At 33.7% G+C, this 23,710-nt stretch overlaps 4 protein-coding genes across 5 annotated transcripts in view; 3 read left to right on the top strand and 1 right to left on the bottom strand.

The window, feature by feature from the left end:
- The window catches only part of LOC133184256 (transcription factor ATOH8-like), a 186,456-nt gene that overhangs the window by 76,269 nt on the left and 86,477 nt on the right, over positions 1-23,710 (bottom strand). The window lies entirely within an intron of this gene.
- Positions 76-5,558, top strand: LOC133184645 (cyclic AMP-responsive element-binding protein 3-like protein 2). 2 transcript variants are annotated; one of them, XM_061319728.1, is made up of 4 exons: positions 76-88; positions 791-1,037; positions 2,772-2,879; positions 4,342-5,558. In XM_061319728.1, exons 2-4 carry the CDS (start codon positions 816-818, stop codon positions 4,699-4,701), a joined length of 690 nt encoding a protein of 229 aa, XP_061175712.1. In that variant the 5' UTR covers positions 76-88; positions 791-815; the 3' UTR covers positions 4,702-5,558. The 2 variants fall into 2 exon arrangements, with proteins under 2 accessions (XP_061175712.1, XP_061175710.1); XM_061319726.1 differs by lacking the exon at positions 76-88 and adding an exon at positions 119-500.
- LOC133184515 (acetylcholine receptor subunit alpha-like) lies at positions 16,880-18,134 on the top strand. The gene has a single exon (XM_061319606.1). It carries the CDS (start codon positions 16,880-16,882, stop codon positions 18,125-18,127), a length of 1,248 nt encoding a protein of 415 aa, XP_061175590.1. The 3' UTR covers positions 18,128-18,134.
- LOC133184644 (neuronal acetylcholine receptor subunit beta-4-like) lies at positions 20,824-22,197 on the top strand. Its single transcript, XM_061319725.1, has one exon. The coding sequence runs from the start codon at positions 20,830-20,832 to the stop codon at positions 22,195-22,197; it is 1,368 nt and encodes a 455-aa protein (XP_061175709.1). The 5' UTR covers positions 20,824-20,829.

Below are 23,710 nucleotides of genomic sequence, written 5' to 3'. Positions count from 1 at the left end.
TCCTGTTCTTTCATAGAATAACGATCATTGTGATGTGAAAAAATATGTGCCATTAATTTAAGATATGTGGTATTAAACCAATGTAAACGTAAGTAATCATTTGTGTCACGTGATTAGATCTCAATATATAAGAAAAGTTGGTGTTCTTTGTATATAAAGCTGGTTGCTTTTTATAGAATAGGTGCTTTCACATAGTTTCATCTACATAAGTTAGCGAAAAACATGGGTTTTCCAATCTTTGGAAATCAATAGTGCATATGGATACATAGATTACTCCCTGCAGCAGGTTTTGTTGGACCAGTCATATAGCGTATATTCGCTTCGTCCAGTCTGCAAGTACAGTTGCATGACTTTGTTATGAAGCGAAATAATGGATATTTCTTAGTATCATATGTTATTAATTTGCACTGAAGTTGGCTTCTTTGCATCATATTGTCAAAAGAAAGTTCATTCGCTGGACTGCAGCCAATGGCCGAAAGTTACTTCGATTTTCATTATGGGTGTGTATTTTTATGCACTTTGGATAACTTCTATTAATTAGAGGGAGAGAAAAAAATATTGTTAACCATTCCAGACAATTATTCTATTATTGACATGGAATATTTAAGTTGCATTTGGAAGAATGAAATTATGATTTTAATTACACCAGTCGTATTTCACCATTCCATTTTTGATGTCATTTATTATAATAAAATTCAAACATATCCATTGTTATTTGTTTTGTTTTAATGTCATTTTTAACTATCTTTATTAAATATGCATACATCGGTCATTTTCCACCCTTTACTAGGGTCCCTGCGTTTGACGCCCTGGACATGGAAGGTCTGTCGGCACCCGATGTTCCTCCCGGCTCCTCTACCTCGGACAGTAACTCATCCACCGAACAGGTAGAAAACAGCCAACCGGCAAACGGAAATTCCAAAAATGAGGCGCTCAGTCTCGTAAAAAATGGACTAAAGTCAAAAATCCAGAAAAAGTACATGGAAAGTGGACAGGCACCTTTACAAGTGTCGTTTGATCCTCCCCCTAAGTATGAGGTTTGTTGTTTTGGATCTTGCATTGTTACGCAGCTACAACTAAATTAAAAACTTTTCAATTTTTGCTTTGTGTGTGTGTATGTTCACGTGTGTATATATTATTTTCTTCTTTTTTTTTTTTAGGGTTTTGTTTGTTTGTTAGCTCTACTGGTCAGAGACCAGAAGAGCTTATGCGATAGTAAGGTTTCCGTCGTCCGTCTGTCTGTCTGTCTGTCCGTCTGTAAACAATTTTTCAAAATGCTACTCCTCCCACAGTTTTGGTCTGATTTCAGTATAACTTGGCACACAAGTAGACTACACTAAGATACATAATTCTGTGTATCGGTTTTTGATTTCGATGAACGGTGTTGCCATGGTTACTAAAAATAGAAATTTCTGTGAAAAACATTCAAAATGCTACTCCTCCTACAGTTTTGGTCTGATTTCAATATAACTTGGCACACAAGTAGACTATACTAAGATACATAATTCTGTGTATCGGTTTTTGATTTCGATGAACGGTGTTGCCATGGTTACTAAAAATAGAAATTTCTGTGAAAAACATTCAAAATGCTACTTCTCCTACAGTTTTGGTCTGATTTCAATATAACTTGGCACACAAGTAGACTATACTAAGATACATAATTCTGTGTATCGGTTTTTGATTTCGATGAACGGTGTTGCCATGGTTACTAAAAATAGAAATTTCTGTGAAATACTTTCAAAATTTTACTCCTCCTACAGTTTTGATCTGATTTCAATATAACTTGGCACACAAGTAGACTATACTAAGATGCATAATTCTGTGTATCGGTTTTTGATTTCAATGAACGATGTTGCCATGGTTACTAAAAATAGAAATTTCTGTGAAATACATTCAAAATGCTACTCCTCCTACAGTTTTGATCTGATTTCAATATAACTTGGCACACGAGTAGACTATAAGATACATAATTCTGTTTATCAGTTTTTGATTTCTATGAACGGTGTTGCCATGGTTACTAAAAATAGAAATTTCTGTGAAATACTTTCAAAATGCTACTCCTCCTACAGTTTTGATCTGATTTCAATATAACTTGGCAAACAAGTAGACTACACTAAGATACATAATTCTTTGTATTGATTTTCTGATTTCTATGAACATTGTTGCCATGGTTACAAAAAATAGAAATTTTCTTGAAATACTTTCAAAACGCTACTCCTCCTACACTTTTTGTCTGATTTCGGTATAATGTGGCATACAAGTAGACTACAGAGATACATAATTGGTGTTATTGTTTTTTGATTTTGTTGAATGATGTTGCCATGGTTACTTAAATCAAAATTTCTGTAAAATTGTTTTAAAAGGCTACTCCTCCTACAGTTTTAGTCTGATATAATAATAAATCTTGCCACAAAAGAGACTAAACCAAGGATCATTATTCTGTTTATTGCTGTTGCAAAGTTTCAAGTCCAAGTGCTACTTTTATCTTCCTTTATAAATACAACCAGTAGAGCTACAGTCTCGTCAGAGACTTCTGGTTTTTGGTTTGTTTTCGGGGATGCGGTTTAGATTGTTTTTATTATTTAAGGGGGGGGGGGGTCTTGAAAGTACTAGTAGACGAGATTTTGTACACTATAGTAGTCTTTCATTATTATAAAATACATTATTTAAAATGTTATTATTTGATAATGATGGACTGTAATGTCCAAGGTTACACTTAATAAAATAAATAAGTGTACAGTATCGATATCCCCTTATCCCATTTTTTTTAGTTAACAGAGGAGGAAATGAGAAAGCAAGAGCTGAGGAAGATAAGAAATAGAAAATCCGCCAACTTTAGTCGAGAAAAGAGGAAACAGAAGGAGGAAAGTCTTGTGAAGGTAGGTACTTGACTTTCCTTCAAAATTTCAATAAGTTTATTTTTTTTTAATATCATCTGTTAAGCTTTCATGTGAATGATGTTTAAAGATATCATCTTCAGAATTTTTGATTTGATGAATCAGGATGCAGTAACTTTATTACCAACTTAAATTGTTGGCTTTGAACTTCACCTTTTATGGCTGTATGATTTTCAGGGGACTTGCAATTGAAAAAAATACTCTTTTTTCGATTTTTTCCGGTTCGGCCGACAGGTTCATCTACCTAGTTTCTTATGTTACTTTTTGTATGAAATTTAAAGCATCAGCCCAAAAAAAGGAAATAGTTGTCAGAGCGCACCTATTCTTTATTTTCCAAATAATGTACATATTTAATATATATAAAACTGAAAGAATTGAATAGTTTCATACATGTAGGTCTATATATGCATATATATATTAATGTAGCAAGTCTACTGAAATTATCAGGCATTACATTTTTTATTTTGTATATTTTGTGTCATACTATCTGATGTGCCATATGGCATAAGGAAAATAAAGAATAAAAAGAAAAATGAAGAGAATTATTGGTCTAAATTAACAGCTGTCAGGTTTCGTTTTTAGAGACATCTGGTGCTTTAATTTTCTTTTAAAAAAAGACTACGCTGAAAAGACTACGCTGCAGTAAACAAAATCTGTTACATTCTGCTATATGACATTAAATTTTCGTTTCTTGATTTAATAAAAATCGATATGATGTTTTAAAATGTCTGGTATATACCATTGTAAACTTTAAAATTATTGTATTATCTGCTACAACTTTAGGGAAAATAACAAAAGAACTGCAATGCCTTCTTTGAATCAGTTATTAAATTTCATGCTTTCTGTGTTAAATGCCAAAGTTCTAGAAATGCTATTACTTTGATCGTGTTAACAATTAAATTCAGAACAAATGTTTATAAGCCTTTACCCCCCCCCCCCCTTCCCCCATTTGAAATTAAAGATGGTCAAACATTAAAACTTATGCAAGGCAACTCTTAATTTTTCTGAAGAAAAATATGTTTCTAAATGTTTCCGAGTGAAGCATACCATTTAATTTAAGATGAATTCAAGCTTATTCTTAAGAAACAACTTCGTCCATTCTTTAAAAAAAAAATATTATTTGTGTGTGTGTATTGGGGGGGGGGATTTAAATTAACGAACTGTTTAAAAGTGTATTTATGCAATGTTGTAACAAACATAAATAAATAGATAAGTGAAAAAAGAAAAAAAAACGCATACTCATATTAATTATCTTATATTCCAATACCATCTTTGTGGATTTTTTTTTTTTTTTTTTTTTTTTTTTTTTTTTTTTTTTTTTTTTGCCTTTCCTTCTTTACAAGTCAAGACAAAGTAGCATTTTATATTGATAAAAATTTACCAAAAACTACATTTAACTTAAAACATTATTTTAACAAGTAAAACCTTTTTTTTTAAACAACAGGAGGTGGAAACTTTGGAAACAGACCATAAAAAATTAAAGAGGGAAATACAACAGCTGGCAGTGCTGAAAGAGAAAATGGAGAGTACTTTTAAGAGTCATCTGGTCCGCTGCCAGGAACAGAGACATAAACTCCAACAACTCCTGGGTTCTGAACAGTTAGGAGAGTTAGAGAGAGACTCGTGTAGAAACCCTCCATGGCAAACTGTAAACGGGAGAATTGTAGGTGTTTCCGGCATGCAGGCTGAAAATACTCAAACTTTAAGCCCAGATTCGCCTGTGGAAATCGAACCTTTCTCTAGACAGACCAGTGAGGGTTTTGATGCCAATGTGATTCAAGATCTCACGGAGGATGGGATTTAATTCAGGGTGAACACTGTCGTGACCCAAATCGTCTTTCAAAAAATTTTAGCTTGGATTTATCAAATATTGTTTAATCCCTGTTAAAAATGTTCTCAGTTTCTGAGATCCAGTCACCTGAATTTGTGTTGAGTAAGCCAGGATGCCTCGTCTTATGTTTCATTTGTGAGAGGATAGAACACCGGTGATTTTTGATTTTTTTTTTTTTTTGCGGGTTGCATTTATGCATGATAAACACTGGACACAGTCAGGAACTGTGTACCAGGTATATGAGTGAAGGAGTTCATGCCAGAGGTGCCATACAATTTCTCGGATTTTATCTTTTATTTTATTTTTTGTGAGACATTCTTTTCAAAATACAATGTAATTATAAAATATAAAATAGTGTAACTGATATTATGCCCTTAGGCCTTTTTTAGTCAGCAGTAATTTCAGAGTCAAGGAATAAATACGAATTGTCTAAAATTTTAAATTTTGCTCACGGCCTGTTTTCAATTGGTTCTTGAACTGAATCTTTTATCTCTTCGTTTTGAATTTGTTGCTTTCGATAGATAATTTTGTATATACATTGAGTAAGTTCCTCTACTACAGTGCATATTTTAACTATTCTCGTTTTTTAAATACCATCAAAACAGAGGAAATTAATCCAAGCCAATATATTTTGAAAATTAATTACCATTTTAAGAAACATAGAGGAACCTTTTCAAGATGTCTTCAAGGGAATAAAAATAAGACTGATATGGTCAGAAATAGTAAAGATATTGATAAGAAACTTTTTCCAGGAATTGAATATTTTATTGAATATATTTTTAAGCACCTTTTTATTGTTAGTATCTTTTATTATTTAATATGTATACTTTTTTTTGGGGGGGGGGGGTATTACTTCATGTACATTTGTTTACGATATGTACATTTGTTGTTTTTCTTTCAAGCCAAAATATTTTTTGTTGACTTTATCCTGGTGATTTATTCAAAATATAGCTAAAAAAGTTTGTGTTGTCTTTGTGAATGGATTATTGGATTTTAAACATAAGAACAGACCAAGAGAAGCAGGTGAAACCAGGTTTTTCATAGGGACTATCATATATCAAAAATCATATCCATATATTATTTTATTTAATTAATTAAATTCACTTAATCTGTGTATCAGGATTGGATTATTTGGGATTATCAGCTTTAGTTTAGTGTGTGTTACACTGTACACTGATATGGAATCGTTGAATTTAATTTCTAATAAATTCCAAAACGAAAGGCATATTTGTGTCTTTATTTGTATATTTGTTTATTACTATACCCCCGCTTGAAAAGCGGGGGGGGGGGGGGTTATAGTGATGGGGTGTGCATCCGTCCGTCTATCTAGCTGCACGTCCGTCTGTTACTCTTTGGGATACCCAGCTCTTATCCGACTCATCTTTTACCACTGAATAAAATTTAATGAGACTTTCACAGAATCTATGTTGCATAGAGCCAATGGGCACCTCCTATTTTACTCTTTGATCGGACACATATTTCTGGTTTCCAATAGCAAAACATAGAAAAAGCCATTCTTTCTACAATATTGAGGGATAGCCATCTTTTATCCGCAAATCCTTCTATATAGCATTGAATAAAAAATTAATGAAACTTTCACAGAATCTTTATTATATAGTGCCCCTGTGCTCCTCCTATTTTACTTTTTCATTAGACACTTTTTTTTTGGTTCTTCCATAGCAAAACATGGATTTTGTCATTATAATCATATGGGAGGCGGGGGTATCATTTTGTGAGCTCAGTGCTCACAGTACCTCTAGTTTATTTATGTATTTGTAATGTGGACTGTATTATATAATTTTAAAATAATAGGGTACTTGAGATCTTTGGACAAAGAAGATTTGTCGAAAATTAAGGAGTTTTTTGTATTAAATTCAAAACTTGGCTGTTGTCGGCAAGTACCGAAATCTTGAATCAATGTGACTTCTTCAAGGTCAAAGTATTTACAATGAGATGTGATGTTATGGTTGCGCTACATATACATGTATATATCTATGTGACTTTTCATTAGTATTGCTGCCTTTGTCATGATATTATCATGGTATTGATTCACATTCTTGTAATGAAGGGTATTGGAACATGTAAAATGTCTTGGAGGGAAAGATTTTTTTTTTCAAAGTAAAGACTAGTTAAAATTTAAAAATAGACTTTTTGATAGTAAATAACATTGAATTAAATCTTATCTGTTATTGCAACAATATTCATACGACATTCTCACATATATATTTTAATAAAAAAGTGAAAATCACCACAAATTTGAACTACATACATGTATCTAAAACTTTTATTGAAACGTGCTTGCATGCATAGTTTGACCTTGCATCGCTGAAAATGTTATAATCAGATAACATACTTTTTCCAATTGTTGTCCAAGTCAGGTAGAACAAAAGGCAGTGCTATAACAGGGGTAAAACAACACGATTTGCTCTACTTCAGGTAAAAACTTTGGAATTGGTAAATGCTTGGACTTCTGGAATTAAAAAGCGTTAAATTTCAATTCTATTATCTGAATTTGATCATGATCCAATTATTTGGCTATATTTGTATTTCATTTGAGAACATTCATAGGTTACCAATATTTCATTTTCATGTTTGGTGAGCGTTAAAGAAAAGGATATACGAAAATGCTGATAACCACCACATCAGTTCTCTGTTTTGTATTTCTCCCACATGTGTGGTCAGTTCCAACCAGCAACACGGTTAAGGATTATTTGACAAATCTGGACAATAATTATAATAGCTTGATATTTCCGCGCTTTAAAACTTTCTCTCCCATTACTATTGATGTGGGCTTAGAATTGTACAGTATTATCGGTTATGATGAACAGATCGGTGTTCTACAATTTTCGGGAAAGCTAATTGTGACCTGGACGGATGAAAATTTGAAAGATTCTTACGTTGGGTGGTATACTCCCCAGAAATACTCGCAGCTGACTGAACTCGTCCTCCAGAAGGAGAACATTTGGCTTCCACCACTTACGATCCAAAATGGCGTCGACAAAATCGCAATGGTTGGAAACTCGTCAACAACTTTGAGAGTGCTTCCCAATTCAGGGTTTTTAAAGTGGACACCTAAGATCACCCCTAGAACAAAGTGCACATATGATGCTAAATTCTTTCCATTTGACAAACAAACGTGTGTGATAAAACTTGTGCCATGGGGATTCCAAGAGACAGAGATAATTCTAACTACTTCATCCTCAACTATAGATCTCAGTCATTATGATGAACAGACACACTCCCAATGGAGCATAACTTCCACCAGCATCTCAAACAAGACGATCTCAAATCAATCTTTCCTGGAATTTTCAATACTTCTTCATCGAGAACCGAGCTATTTTATTTGGTTTACAGTGATACCTGTATGCGTCGTGACTTTGCTCATGTACTTTTCTTTCTTAATGCCAGATTCCAAAATTACACAGGGCCTCAGAATGAAGTTTCTCAAAGCTCGATTGAAACATTTGAAAAAGACGAGAAAGGAAATTTTATCCCCTCCAGTCATTGCGACTCGTGGACGCTATATTGCAACAGCTCTATTATTCTTCGCTTTTATCTTCAAATTGAATTTTTATCTCATTCCGCACGTTTCCAATCCTATTCCACTGGTTTGTTATTTTCTTATTATTTCTCTGGTATTCGTCGGTCTCTCTGCCGTAGTTTCGGTACTCGTGATGAGACTCGACTTCAAACCAAAGCGTCAAGAAGTCCCAGAACGCTTAAAGGCCATTACTGCCTTCGTCCTGCTTCGCTACTGGTATCCTAAAGAGAAGGAGAGAGAGCCAAAGGACCCACCACAAGTAGTAAAGTACCCAGGCGAAAAACGACCCGTGGGGGACGAAAACAACAGTGAGGAAGACGAAGAAGAAAAGATTGAGTACATGGAACCAAAGGAGGGCATCACCTACAAAACAGTGGCCTCAACTCTTAACATTTGCTTCTTCGTGGTGTTTTTCGCCGTGTCTCTGACTTTCACCGTAATCATTATCATAACGGTTTCTGTTGGGAAAGATTCTTGAATGCAGTTTTTTTTTGTTACATGTGCGTGTTTTATCTATTCTTAATTTGAAGACAAATTATTGTCGTATATGCTTGTGCTATACTGTTGATAAACCTTTTTTTTCAATAAATGTTTTAAAACTATATACTATACGTGTGTGATAATTTTGTATAGATCAAGTACGATCGAGTACCCGGTTATCCAGTTGGAAAAAGAAAAAAAACTACTCTGTTGAGCAGACACGTGCACGAGTTGATTTCAAACATCATTTGGGAATTAAAAAAAATTTAAATAGATACTAAACTTTCTTTAAATTTAATGGATTTGTTAAACTGTAATAGATAGGAAAATGTAATTGAGACCAATGCAGGAATGGTTTTAAAACTGGTTTTGTTTTACCAATTTCCGCAGGAAATTCTATGCATATGCGCTCATGAATCGATTGATGACAAGAAGGTTTAAAACGAAGAAAAATGGTAACACTAAGGAAATGACTCGGTTCTATTTTTAAGAAAAATTTCAACGTTGAATTCTTCACAGAAATCGAAAAATCCCAGTATCTTAAAATAAATATTGCATCATACCAGGTTCTAAGTCTGTGAGAGATGAACTATCTCAGAAATTCAGAATACGAATTGTTTGAAATTCATAATAGAAATTTTTGCAACTCGATCGTTATTCAAATCTGAAATGCACCATAAAAGGGGATTTGAAGATTGAAAAAGAAAGGACATTCCAAAGGAGCTGTCTGGAATTTCCAAGCCAGGGCCTATTAAAAAAATACTACTTAAAAACAGAACTCGCCCATTTATAATTGTTGTGAGATTATATAATTGAATTCTTTTATCAAAATAAATCATAAATTAATCAATATAGATTGCTTAAAAGATTTTGGTCTAATTAATTTATTCTTATGTAAAACTCAATTTTCTTAGGTATATATAGTTTATAATCAATGTGCTGTTAAATGATTTTATACATATATGTGTGCGGTAAGGTTTGAATGAAAGGCTTAATTTATATATACATAGACAAGACCTATTTTCGAATTTTAAAAAGGGATTGGGGGTGCACCCAAGATGATGTCTCATTCATTGCAACTGCTAGGGGTGTTGATCGCAATGTCAGGCTCATCTTTTTCATTAAACTGGACTCGCTAATGAATAACTTATAATCACTTGAGCTCTGAATTCTAAAAAGCGATTAATTTTTGTTAACAAATTACAAGCTCTGTTCAAATTCTCGTGAACTACATATCACATCAATATTGAATTCCTTTAGGACAATGAAAAGAAAGAGAAGCTGGTGTGAGAGCTATTTATTAATCCAAAAATCAAATCGGTGAAGAGAACTGCGCTGTATAAATGAATCAAACTATGAATTAATCAATTGGTCAGGAAGTGGCCATTAATAAACAATACTGTAATTGAATTGATTGGAGAGAAAATTACAATGAAGAATTTAAATTTAATTTTTCTGTTGTCTCGGAAAGCTCTCTAAAATAGAAAAACCAAGGAATAAAACCAAGGAAAATTGCAAATAAAAAAGCAATTTTTGATTTACCCGATTGAATAAATGAATTTTGTTACATAGTTAACTTTGTCATTATTACTAACATAGAGACGATATACATTTAGTGGGTTTTTTTTTTTTTTTTTTTTTTTTTTTTTTTTTTTTTTTTTTAATTTTTTGATGGCCCCTAACAAAAGATGTGAAATGTAATTATCTTGACGTCTATTTCGTAAGTCCACTTTTGACCGAAAATACTTCAGGATGCATACAAAGTCAAAAAGTTTCTTTTATACTTTTTCTCCGTAACTTGATATGGTTAAATCGTAGTCCTCAAAGAATAAGAAAAAAAAAACTAGATGTGTCGTAACGCCACGAATGCCCCCGCAGGCAGCCAAAATTTCAAATGCCATGTTAAATTTGTTTCCACAAAAGATCTTTTTAAGTTCGAGGGGGCATAACTAAGATAAAAACTATATAATGTTAACCTTATTAAGGTGGCTCTATACATCAACAAAGTAAGAGAGCGGAAACTGAAAAGTTCTTATTTTTTCTAAGTTCAAGAGGGATAACTCTGTCAAAAATCGTCGGACGATGACCAAATTCGAACCGACCTGTATTTTCCGGTAAAATACCTACATATGCAACATACATCCCTACAAAAGTCATCGGCTCAAGCCACGGTTCGGAGTCCGCAAATCAATGGGAGAGGATCGTACATTTTGATCGTTGTTTGCGACGATGTACAACGATGTACACAAGTTAGAGCGCGGAAACTGAAAAATTCTTATTTTTTCTAAGTTCAAGAGGGATAACTGTCAAAAATTATTGGACCACGACCAAATTCGAACTTGGCCTGTACGAGGGGTGATCAAAAAGTTCGCGAACTATCTCTATAATTAAAACACCACAATTCACATCAGAATGAAATTTGGCACACATATAGTCATACACATGTTCTATAAATAGCAGATGTTAAATAATGTTTTGCTCAGTGTTTGTGACGTCACAATGTGAAAATAACGTCAGTATGTAGGTCACTTGTGACAAAAAATGGTTGACTCAGTGGTACTCGAGCAACGAACAGCTGTAAAGTTTAAAGTATATATCGGAAATTCCTTTGCAGTAGAATATGATAATTTGTACAAGTTTTATGAAGACAAAAGACTTACCAGAAGTTCAATCATTAATTGGATTAAATGTCTTAGTGAAGGCAGGGAGATGGTTAAAAATGGTGTTTGTTCTGTTGCACAGCGAAAGCAAGCCGGTAAAAAGATGTGTCCTTAGTTGAGCAATTTGTTTTGACAGATCGCCAAATTACAGTAAGAAAAATAGTTGAATATCTGAGCATTAATATAATTATTAAACCCCTAAAATATCGTTTACTTTAGACTTTAAACATATGAGATATGAAGAAATGAAGGCGCCCATACTTTTTCCACATTGGATAAACGACGCTCCCGAGGCAGAGGACTCGGGTTGTGATGGTTGCCATGCTTATTCTGGGAAGGGATATCCTTATCCACCCAACCTATTGCCGAGATTTGGCTATATCTGACAGATATTGTTCTTGTTATAAAAATTACTTGCATGGTTAGAAATATAAGACTCGGAAAAAAATCTTAGCTTCCGTGAACAGACCGCTACGAAGCATGTCACGTGACCGCCTGGATCACGTGATTCGCGCATGGGCAGAACAATGGCAGATGTGCATTAAAATCGGAGAGGACTACTTTAAAAAATAATGACCACTAAAACCTCATTTTATTTCTTTTAAGGAAGTAATTCAATTAGTTCGCGAACTTTTTGATCACCTCGTATTTTCTGGTAAAATATCTGCATATGCAATTTCAATCTTATGCATACATCCCTACAAAAGTTGGAGTTATTTTCAATGCAACTTTATTTATTTTCTCCAAAATCGTTTCAGAGCGATTCTGCAATTTTCTGCTACATTGCGGGCATATGGGAGGCATTTTAACTGTTGTGAGGGTCTGTTCCGAGACACATTTATTGTCTGACGTCATGGCGTCAGACAGTACTAGATTTAGCCAAGGCTTGTTGGTCAATTCGTTCAATAGAATTATTGTGATAACTCGATCTTAGAAACTTCATTCTATCATAACTATCAATTTTGAGAGCATGGGGATTAATGGCTAAACATCCAAACAGACCAAAGCATTGGACCTAATTATTATCACATTACACATAACATAACATTTGCCCACTCTCTTATACATTACAATCATTCATGTACGTCCAGCAAAACAACAGGAATCTGGTCTATCAGGTCAACATATATGCCGAATATCCTTATCAGATTAACTAATAGATGTTTATTTTCAATGCATACAGTCTTTCTACCTTAATTAAGAAATACACATATGCGCAACTTTGCTGACGTTTGCTCATTTAAAACAAGTTTTTGATTAAAAAAAATAATTCCCCCAACTGTTCACGAATTTAACTGATGTTTTGATTTTTTAATATGTGTTTTATCTTTTTCTTTCAAAAGCAGTGGATATATTTATGTATCTAGGAAAAGGCTATTCGGAAGAATTTTCACGGGGAGGGAATCCACAACCAAAAATTTCAATAGAGGAGTGGCACTATTAAGGAAAAATTCCTTATCATTAATATCAAGTAAAAAAAAATATCATGCATTTCATACGTTATTATTTACTTGAGTTATGGTAATCAAGCATAAAGTAGCATAAATGTTTTTATAGCATATAATTACAAGTATATATATTAGCAAAATACGGGGGGGGGGGGGGGGTTTACGGCCAAGAAAAAAAGAAAATTACAGGTAATATTTGTCAGTATAAATAGAATAAATTCATAACTGAGTTTTATTTCATGTTGATGCCGCGGGATTGAATTTTCTTTTGTTTCTTAGCAAAATAACTTATTTCTGGACTCAGAATGATGTTGATTACGCTGGATTCAACTTTTCTTAATTCTTCGTATAATAATTAATTTTGCTCACGTCAGACCAGCTTTTTAAGAAAGCTAATACTTGTTCTAACTAGAGTTGAATGTGTGCAACGGTTGCCGAGATAATGAACGAAAAGTCAATGAGAATGACGGAACAGAGTAGCACTATATGCCCCTGGCCATTTTATGGCGGGGGCATAAAAATCAAAAATAAAATATATAACTTCTGACATTATTTTTACATGGTAATGTTAACACAATCTCTCTCTCTCTCTCTCCGCCCGTTTTATTCTTTAAACAGCTATGAATATCGAAGGAAATATAACTCGTACCTAAACTGGACTTTTAAATCAATAGATAGGAGTTAAAACGCCTTGCAATGTACGACCCTTTCTCATTGAAATATCATAAACATTAAGCTTTATTTCTATGGAAATGCCTATCGCATACAAAAAGGTATTGCACTGGAAATAAAAATGAAAAGATGACCGGAAATTCAAAGCTTGATAATAATTATTACAATAAGAATTAGGATAATTATATATATAATTATATATATATATATAAAATTATATATATATATATATATATATATATATATATATATATATATATATATATATATATATATATATATATATATATATATATATATATATATATATATAAATATGAAAATTACAGTAGGAATTATGGGAAAAGAAAATGATAGTAAAGTAAGGAGAAAACTTGTACATATGCATTTTCATGCGCGGATTTAGAGGGGGGAGGGAGGGGGGTCTGGACCCCCCCCCCTTGGAATTTGCAGAGTTATGAAAAGTATAATACTGAAGTAAATAAAAAATGACTTTGGATCCACCCCCCGTTTCGGTTTGGGAAATGGAATTACGTGTTTTTATTATTCTTTTTTTATATTTTGTCTGCCAAGATTTTTCTTGGTTTAATATACTGCGTTTGGGAAGGGAATTTAGGTTTTTAGTTCTTTTTTTTTTTTAGATTTTTTTTTTTTGACTGGGATTGGGATGGGCCCCCCTGGAAAAAATTCCTGGATCCGCGCCTGCATGTTTACACATTACTGAATCTCATGGAAAAGACTGCAAGGGGAAAGACTTCATCGATGTTCTCTTTCTATCTTTATCCCTATATAAGCACAGGCATTTTTGACAAATCAACATGGAAGATCATTATGTCTACATGCAAGATACACATCTTTTAAGAGAATTCGATTTTAATATGGGTTAATTACTTAACTAACACCAGTATCTGATATCATAGATGCAATGTAATTATGTAGACATGCGATATGACATATTTCTTATATATGTTGACATGCATTTATTTATGTCGAAATGCGAGTTAATTATGTAAACATGCAAGATAGTTATGTCAACATGCAAGATATGTTGACATGGGACTTAATTATGTCGACATGTGAAATAACTATGTCGACATGCAAGATATTTACGTCAACATGCGAGATAATTATTTTGAAATGCAACTTATTATGCCAACATGTGACTTCCTTATGTCAACATGCAAGATAATTATGTTAACACGCAAGATAATTTTCTTGACATGCAAGATAATTATGTTGACATGCAACTTACAGAACACTTGACCAAATGGTCCAGATGTTTAAAATCTGGTAAAAATATTCTTGCTTATTTTCAAACTTCTACTTTGTTTGCCTTTGATATGCCAAGGGGCAGAGAAGATTTTCAAAGAAATAATGCATTTTCACTACATATGTACCATGACTACAGAATCAACACAGCCCTATCCTAACACCAAAACCCATGACCCAGGGTCATGAATTTCACAAATTTGGAAGAGGTACCATCATCATCATAACTCTGCACTTAGTTGAAGATTTTCAAAAAATTAACACATTTTCACTTATGTTATCAATAGACCCACCCAATGAGAAACACAAACACCCCTCACCCTGGGACCATGAAGTTTTAAAAATTTTGTAAGAAGCACTCTTATTCATCATAACTATGCACTTTCTTTATCTGCTCAACACTAAGGATTAGACAGGATTATTTAACAGAATAAATGCATTTTCATTACATAATTAATAGAGCCCCGTCCTAACACCAGATTCCCTGACCAATTCACAATTTTGGAAGAGACACTCTTCCTCATCATAACTATGTACTTAGTTCATCAGCTTAATACCCAAGAGCAGAGAAGAAGATTTTCAAAGAATTAATGCAGGGGTCTCAGCCTCTCAGGTGACCTAATAAAATGGACATAAAACCGTGGTTTGCGATGATGATTTCAACTAAAAGTACCGTGAGACTGTGCACTCACAAAATTATATCCTTGCTGTCATTTTTGTTTAAAATGCTGCATACAATGTTTTTTTTTTTTTTTCAATTTCAAAGTACACTGTAATAGACCAGACTTGGATCACCAACTTTTTTCTGGCCGAAACCTTGAGCTTACCCAATCTTTTTGGGTTAAGGTAAACACAACCTCAGATCTAAGAAAACTAAGCTACCAATGTTCTTTCTTCAAAACGTGACTTTGAACTTGCTGAATTAAATAAGACCAAGGTCTTTTCACATCAACTGGTTAATTGTGTAATCTTTATATGAAGTAAAAGCGTTCCAATATTTCTCCATTATAAAGTTATAGACTGGACATGAATTTAAATTTAACCCTTTATCTGCTAGTGACCTTGAACTTGTTCAAATGACAATTGGTCAAGGTTTTAGACAACATTCAGTTCATGGGTAATCTTTGTGAAGTATCATCTTCCAATATTTTTTCTATATGAGAATTATTGACCAGACACGAAAGATACACTTTTTCTGCCAGTGACCTTGAACTTGCTTAAATAATCCTTGATCAAGGACATGGACCAGCTTCAGGTCAGAAGTAATCTTTTTTTTTTTAAAGAATGCACTTCCAATGTTATTCAATTTGAAAGTGATGAATCGGACACAAATTTGCACTTCTGCCAATGATATTAAACTTTCCCTAATGACTTTTGACTAGGTCATAACAGAACCTTAGGTAATAGCAATCTTTGTGGCAAGTATGAACTTTTATGTTCCTTCTTTGCAAATTATGGTCCTGACATGATTACACAGACAGACAGATAGACAGACAGACGGACGGACAAGGTTATTCCTAATTTTCCTTGATTGCAGGGAGTATAAAATCAAAGAGCTTTAATAGCTGGGTTAAGATAAAATTCTTAACGTAAAGACCCGGTTATTCAAAACAAAATTTTTAGACCCTTAGAAATTCCGGAGGCACAAATTTCTGTTACCCAAATCATTTTTGAGAACATACACGCGTTTAAACCTTAAAAATAAAAAACAATTAATCTTAATTTTCGACAAGTTTAATTCTTCACCAATGACTTTAAATATTACATCACAAATGAAAGAAATTGAGTGAATAAATCATGCATACTGACTTCTTTGTGACCTTCCATAGAAAGTTTAAATTTCTTGTGTAATTTGATATTATCGAGAACAATATTATTGTTCTATATATCAAAAAGAACAAAAGATTAATAAGTTCAAAGTAAACTTAATCATTGGTGCACTGACCTAATGAAACATCAAAAACCAGAAAGAAGCAGACGACTTTACACCGAATAATATACCATAAAATGTTTTAAAATTTGAGCTAAAGATTCCATACAAGATACACTTTCTGCAAATTAAGTAGGACTGGAGCCTTATGATGTCATGTTTTGGGATTACATGGATGGTGGCAACATGTGCAATTTTCAGTCTCCCGGTCTTGGAAAGTTCTTTGACAAGCTCAACAGTGAAATCGTATCTTACAGATCTGGGAAGCAATTACAACAAAAACATATTTCCAAAGTACAAAAATTTCGGACAGGTTTCAGTGATGATGGGCCTTCAACTTATTTCTATCAACGGATTTGATGAAGTTTCCGGTATCCTAGAACTTGTCGCTAAGCTTAAAATCTCATGGACTGACGAGAACTTGCAGAGATTATACACTCCAACTTATTCCTCCATAACGGAAATCTTGGTACCTCAGGACGACATATGGCTTCCAACGATCACCGTGTACAACTCTGTTGAATCGTTAAAGATGGTAGGAGACTCCTCTTACCATGTTCGAATTCTTCCCGCCATCGGGTGGGTTCAGTGGATCCCGGGAGTGATAACAAAAACCAGTTGTTCCGTCGATGCTACCTACTTTCCCTTTGACAAACAAACCTGCGATATCACCTTTACTAACTGGGGATATCACGAGTCCGAAGTACATCTTTTTTCAAGAGACCAAGTACTGGATTTGAGTTTATTTACTCAGAATGAACAGTGGTCACTTGCAGGATCCCAGATTTCAAATTCCTCTAAGGGAGGTAACTCTTTCATTACGTTTTCCGTTACTCTCGAGCGACAACCAACATGGTTCCTTCTCAATATGGTATTACCCATCATTCTTATCGGTTTGTTGACGGGTCTCGTCTTCCTTATGCCAGTTGATGACGGAGAGAGGGTCGGATACATCATCACGGCATTTCTGACTTTCGCTTTCTTCCTCGACATGATTTCCTCCAATTTACCTCATACTTCGAACCCGATGGCTCTAGTTGTCTACTTTCTTACTGTCATGGTGTACCTGTCGTCTGCTTCTACAATAGTCACCATCATGACGTTGCGAATCTACGACAAATCAACTGAAGTTCCTCGTTGGCTGAAAATAATCGTTGCCATAATCTTAGCAAGGTACTGTTTTCCAAAGAAACAGGTTTCTGATGAGGAAATGGCGGGCTGGGCTGCTCCAGAGAAAAAGAACAAAAACAAGAAACCGGAAGTATTTGCCCCGACTGATAATATATCGTATCGTCTAGTGGGACTGGCATTAGATATTCTTTTCTTTATCGTTTTTGTGTTAGTTAACTTGATATGTACAGTTGTATTCATTGTCCCCCTTTCCAGCAACGGTTCTTAAGTCTAGAATGGACCTTTTGATATAATTCCACAAATTTGTTCATATACATATGTGAAAACTTAAATCGAACATGATTTGATCATATTTTCCTTTGTAAGATTAAAAATAAATCTTTAAGCAGCATGCAGTATGTTATTTTCTTTTATAGTGTGTTAGTTTCAGATATAATTCGGGGGGTGGGGGGTTATATATATATTAAAAAAAATATTCATTCTAATTGGGTCCCCCCCCCCCCCCAAAAAAAAAAAGAAAAACTGGCAAATGGATTCTTTTTGCAAAAATGCAAATAACTTGACTTTGCACACTACTCAAAAAAGGAACAGGAATATCAATACTGAGTTAAACCTTAAGTCTACTGAATATCAGCTGTGAACTACAATATGAAGACCTACTATACTTTCCCTTTGGAGTGGAAAGGGAAGAGGGGATTCCGAGTATATACACAATTCAGAAATTAATGTAATCATACTCCCATTTGAAAAACTAATGAAAAATTACAAAAAAAAATTACTAATGAGCCTTTATAATTTGTTTATTAAGGAATCTTTACTTATAAATGAATAAATATGCAAATAAACCTTGAAATGTCTTCCTTACAAAGAACGTCATATGACGTACAGGGGGTATTGTGAAATGTGAGTCAGTGCATAATCTCAATCACCTATTGATCTGAACATTTAAAGGATTTAATACACTTAGATCTTGAAATTCTGAGAATAAGAAAATGTGTTTTAAACACTAGAAAAAGAAGCGGATCTGTCTTTTTCAAATACAGTTCCAAAAATAAGAAGGAAAAAATTGATCATACAGTATACAGGGCACAGATTTAAGAAATTCATGGATCCGCGCCTGTCACATACCTTTTATTATCTGCGGCAGAAGCTGCCGATGTAATATGCACATGGGGAAATGAGACGTTATTTTTTCATTAGTTCGATACATGGAATAATTCCTTATTGATAACATACACAAAAGATATGAATAAAATTAAGTTTTTAAAATTTGCTTAATACTGAGTTTAAGTGTTTGTAATTACGTTTCAAATTGTTTTCCATTTCTCATCAAATATTTATTAATTTACGATTTTACAAAAAGTTGTTACATGAACTGCTCCCCGGTATGGGAGTGCAAAATATAAACAGAAAACGTAATGAGTTCTCCAAATATTAATTACACTGCCAATATGATTAATAAATATTGAAAAATTTTAGAAGTAAATTTTGTTTTGAAAACACTACAGTTGCAAATAACACAATGATATTTTTTTTTCTGCACTTCGCATCTATTGTGATACACGTCTATCACAATGGAAACATCAGCATTATCACGTGACAAAGATTCAGGGTATCATACAGCACCTTTTTGTCAGGAATCATTGAGACATTCATAATCTATTATTTTATATATGTTATACTTGTCTTCTTCAACATGTAACAAATAATTTGATGATGATATAAACCTATTCTTTATCTCCGATTTCCACATTATACGATATCTATGACTTGATTTAATTTTTATTTAATAGCTAACAATTCACTAAAAAATTAAGTATTAAAAAACGCACAGAAAAGTAAAATAAGTTTACCGTTTTGAGAGAAAAATGATCATACACGGCTTTTCCTACTTTGAAATTTACTTCCTTCGGACACTTTCATATGGAAAGTTTATACTTTAAAATGCTAAACATATTTGCGGCCGATTTGCATGATGCTTTGCATCAATTTTAATTGTTCATGTAGAATTGAAAAATTTAATCATAATTCAATTCTGGTCGTAACGTGCTATTTGATTGGATAGAAAATAAAATCATTTATATCGTTTAACCTGTATTGCCCACGTCACATTGCACATGTCTAACGTCAAAAACGTATCAATCCGCTTGATGTTACATTTAATTTGTACAACTTCAGTCTTGAAGGCATTTTGAAAGGAAAAAAACTAATTTTAACTCCAAATCATATATATATATATATATATATATATATATATATATATATATATATATATATATATATATATAGGATCTCCCATGATTTGTAGTTGGATATGATTTTTATCCAACGAGTTGTGTGTTTTTTATCCCCGAACCTTGGCGAGGGGATGAAACACACAACGAGTTGGATAAAAGTCATATCCAACTACAAATCATGGGAGATTCTTTTTATCCCATGTTTAATACTTCACAACCAATGTTTTACACTGTTTTATATAGGACTCCACTTTATTTTACTTCATCGCACTAACGCAAAAACCATTGTGACGTAACAACTGTGGATTATGAAAAATTTATCCAATGAGTCATATCCACGGGATAAAGGGGTAAACATGGGATAAATATATATATATATATATATAGCTACCCAAGTTATACTTGTATAACCTGGGTTTGAACAGTGGCCCAACCCAGGTTGCCAGTACAATTTGGGTAGCTATAATTTTTGGTTGTATATTGCGTTTGATTAATATTTTTTTTTCTCTTTTTAACAAAATGCTTCGTGCATTGTCACGCTTACACACTGGAGGTGTTTTAAAATTTGAATACAAAATGAAAGGATATGCGACAAGACAATAAAAAGTACAAATGTTTTGTTGATATTTAAATCTCTTGTTAAGCAGGCTATACATTTTTTACAATTAAATGTGAACATTTAAGCGTGTATTTCCTTCGGAGAAAAATGAAGATTTTCCCGGTTTCTTTGTACATGTTACTTACCTGTCTATTCTATGTAACCGAGGGAGCACTTTATCAAGAGAAATTTGAATCTTTTATCAAGACTTCCGTGTACAGTTATTATGAAAAAAGGATCCGTCCCATTACTGACCAATCAAAAGCTCTGGACGTAAAGTTATCCTACAGCGCAGTGGCCATCAATGGACTGGACGCTGCAGGCGGAACTCTGGAAATTGTTGGGATACTGACTGCAACATGGTATAATGATCTTCTGATATTCAATACATCTACTGACTGGAATGGTCTTGGGGGACTTTTGTTTCCCCAGAACACGTTTTGGCGACCATCATTAGTTTTGGACAATTCTGCAACTTCGTTGACCGAGGTTGGTGACAGTTCGTATCGTATTAGAATCGATGGAGATGGGAAGCATGAATGGATAATTGGATTAGTTGCATCATCGGCTTGTTCTGTTGACGTCACTAACTTTCCTTTTGATAGTCATTCGTGTGAACTTATTTTCACACCATGGGGAACAACAAGCTCAGAGGTAACTTTATCACCTATGTCAACAACAGTCGACCAAACACATTATTCAGAGAGCACAGAATGGACATTTTTGTCATCATCACTGACATCGAGCACGAAAAACAATGCCTCGTACCTCACAATCACTATAAACCTTAAAAGAAGCCCCGGTTATTTTTTCGTCAACCTGGTTATGCCAATTGTTGTAGTTGCGCTGCTGAACATTTTAGTTTTCTTGCTGCCATCCGAGTGCGGTGAGAGAGTGGGTTATTCTGTAACCATTTTCCTTACGTTTGCAGTTTACCTTGATATCATAACAGCTACACTTCCAAAATCCACTGACTCCACTGCCAAGCTCTCTAATTATCTTATCTCCATGGTGGTTTTGGGAGCTGTGACAACCCTGATGATCATAATGTCTTTGTACGTTTACCACAAGGACGAAGAGGCACCGATTCCTCAGTGGCTTGTCAAACTCTCCACCTGCATGCATTGTAAATGTGGAAAAGGAGAACGCAAAGCAGGATCTGTAGCTCCATCGCGCACACCAAGTCCAAAGGACAACATTAAAAAACCTATTGGTCCAACAAACACAAAAGTTGGAATTGGGTCGCGACAGAACACACTATTTGACATGGAACTGCAAGAGATGGACGTCAAAAATGAGAAGATTCCTATAGCTTTTCCTGAAAACACCCCGATTAATAACTTTTCGATTGAAAGCGTTTCCGAAGATGATGACGACGAGGAAGATGACGTCATTGACTGGCATTATGTTGCAGCGTCCCTTGACTATCTCTTCTGTTTTATAACATTCTGGATAACCCTTGGATTGTCTTGCTTCTTTTTACTTCCTCTGGCGTTTGTGTAACGTTTTTCCCAGCTAACTCATAAAGTGCTGAAGTGTTTGTTTACTGTTGTTTATTTACTATTATACTGTTACTTGAAATTGTGTTATATTTTCATATTAACACAACCTTTTATTTACTATCTTATAAATCTCTTTGAATGTATACCTGTTTATTGGGCAAATACATGTAATGACTTTAAACTCAATAAATATTATTCTCATTAAGTACTACACTTCACGTATGAACCTTTTATTGTATAACATTTAATTCACTTAGTAAAACATAAATATTCAGGTAAAAGAAGTCTTAATTCACGAAGTTAGTAGTTTGTTTTATTTTTTAAAAAACTGGTAACAAAAAGATAACGGAACGAATCTCTATTTGGTAATGTAAAAGTTCTGTTTAAAAAAACCTTTAAGGACACTTGCTTCAAATAAAAAAAATGATGCATGGACTGGTATATATTTACGGATTTTATTTTATTTGTAAAGATGTAAATATAAATTTCCTAAACTAATAATGTTGAAATTTTCTATACTGTATAATATAATATCTCGCATTCTGACACATCTGTTTCATATTTGGATATTTTACTTGAAAAAGACGTTAATGGTAATCTAACAACCAAGCTTTATGATAAACGTGATGACTAACTTTTCAATCGTCAACTTCCCTTACTTATGCAGCAATATACCTTCATCACCTGCATACGGGGTATATATCTCTCAGTTGATTCGATACGCAAGAGCATGCTCTACGTATGTACAATTTCTAAAACGAGGTAAATTATTGACAAATAAGTTGATGAAACAAGAATATCAGCTGTCTCGTTTAAAGTCATCATTTCGTAAGTTCTATGGTCGATACAATGACCTTGTCAGCAAATACAATTTATCATTGAGTCAAATGCTGACTGACTTTTTTCATACAAATTGTTAGGCCATTAATTACACACTGAATTGTCGACGGATTTTTCCGTTATTTCCCGATCATGACAAGGAGCACACGGCGGGTGTGACCGGTCGGCAGAGGATGCTCACTCCTCCATGGCACCTGATCCCACCTCTGATGTTTGGAGGTCCGTGTTTGCTCTGCTCCTATTTTGTATTGTTTGATGGACTTTTGAGCCTGAATACTGTTCGTTATCTCCATATATTGCATTCTGCAGTTCCCTTATAAATTTCTTAATCTAAACAATTTTTTATTACTGAGTACTTTATGACGTTATTTAGAAATCTTGAAAAAAAAATGTGGCTTGTCTTATTTCTTTTACTGATATAACATAAGATTTGTATCTATTTTGATGATATTTAATAGTTTGACCAAAAGTCGTAAAAAAGATGGTGAACGTTCTATTTTTTTTCAAATATTTATATCTTTAGACATGTCATGCCTTCTCATGAATTAAACCGTGTCAAAGCGATGACAGTCAATCTGCCGTTTCATTAGGTTTCAATTGAATAATTATTTTGTAATGTCTTTTGTAATGCCCTAAAAATGAAATTGATACATTAAATGACGATTCATACTTCG

Source organism: Saccostrea echinata, unplaced genomic scaffold, assembly GCF_033153115.1.
Source record: "Saccostrea echinata isolate AGI-Se365-2 ecotype Australia unplaced genomic scaffold, CSIRO_AGI_Sech_v1 ptg000010l, whole genome shotgun sequence".
In the NCBI taxonomy this organism is placed as follows: Eukaryota; Metazoa; Mollusca; class Bivalvia; order Ostreida; family Ostreidae; genus Saccostrea; species Saccostrea echinata.
Note: the sequence above shows the minus strand (reverse complement) of the source record. Positions and strands in the feature narration are given on the sequence as shown.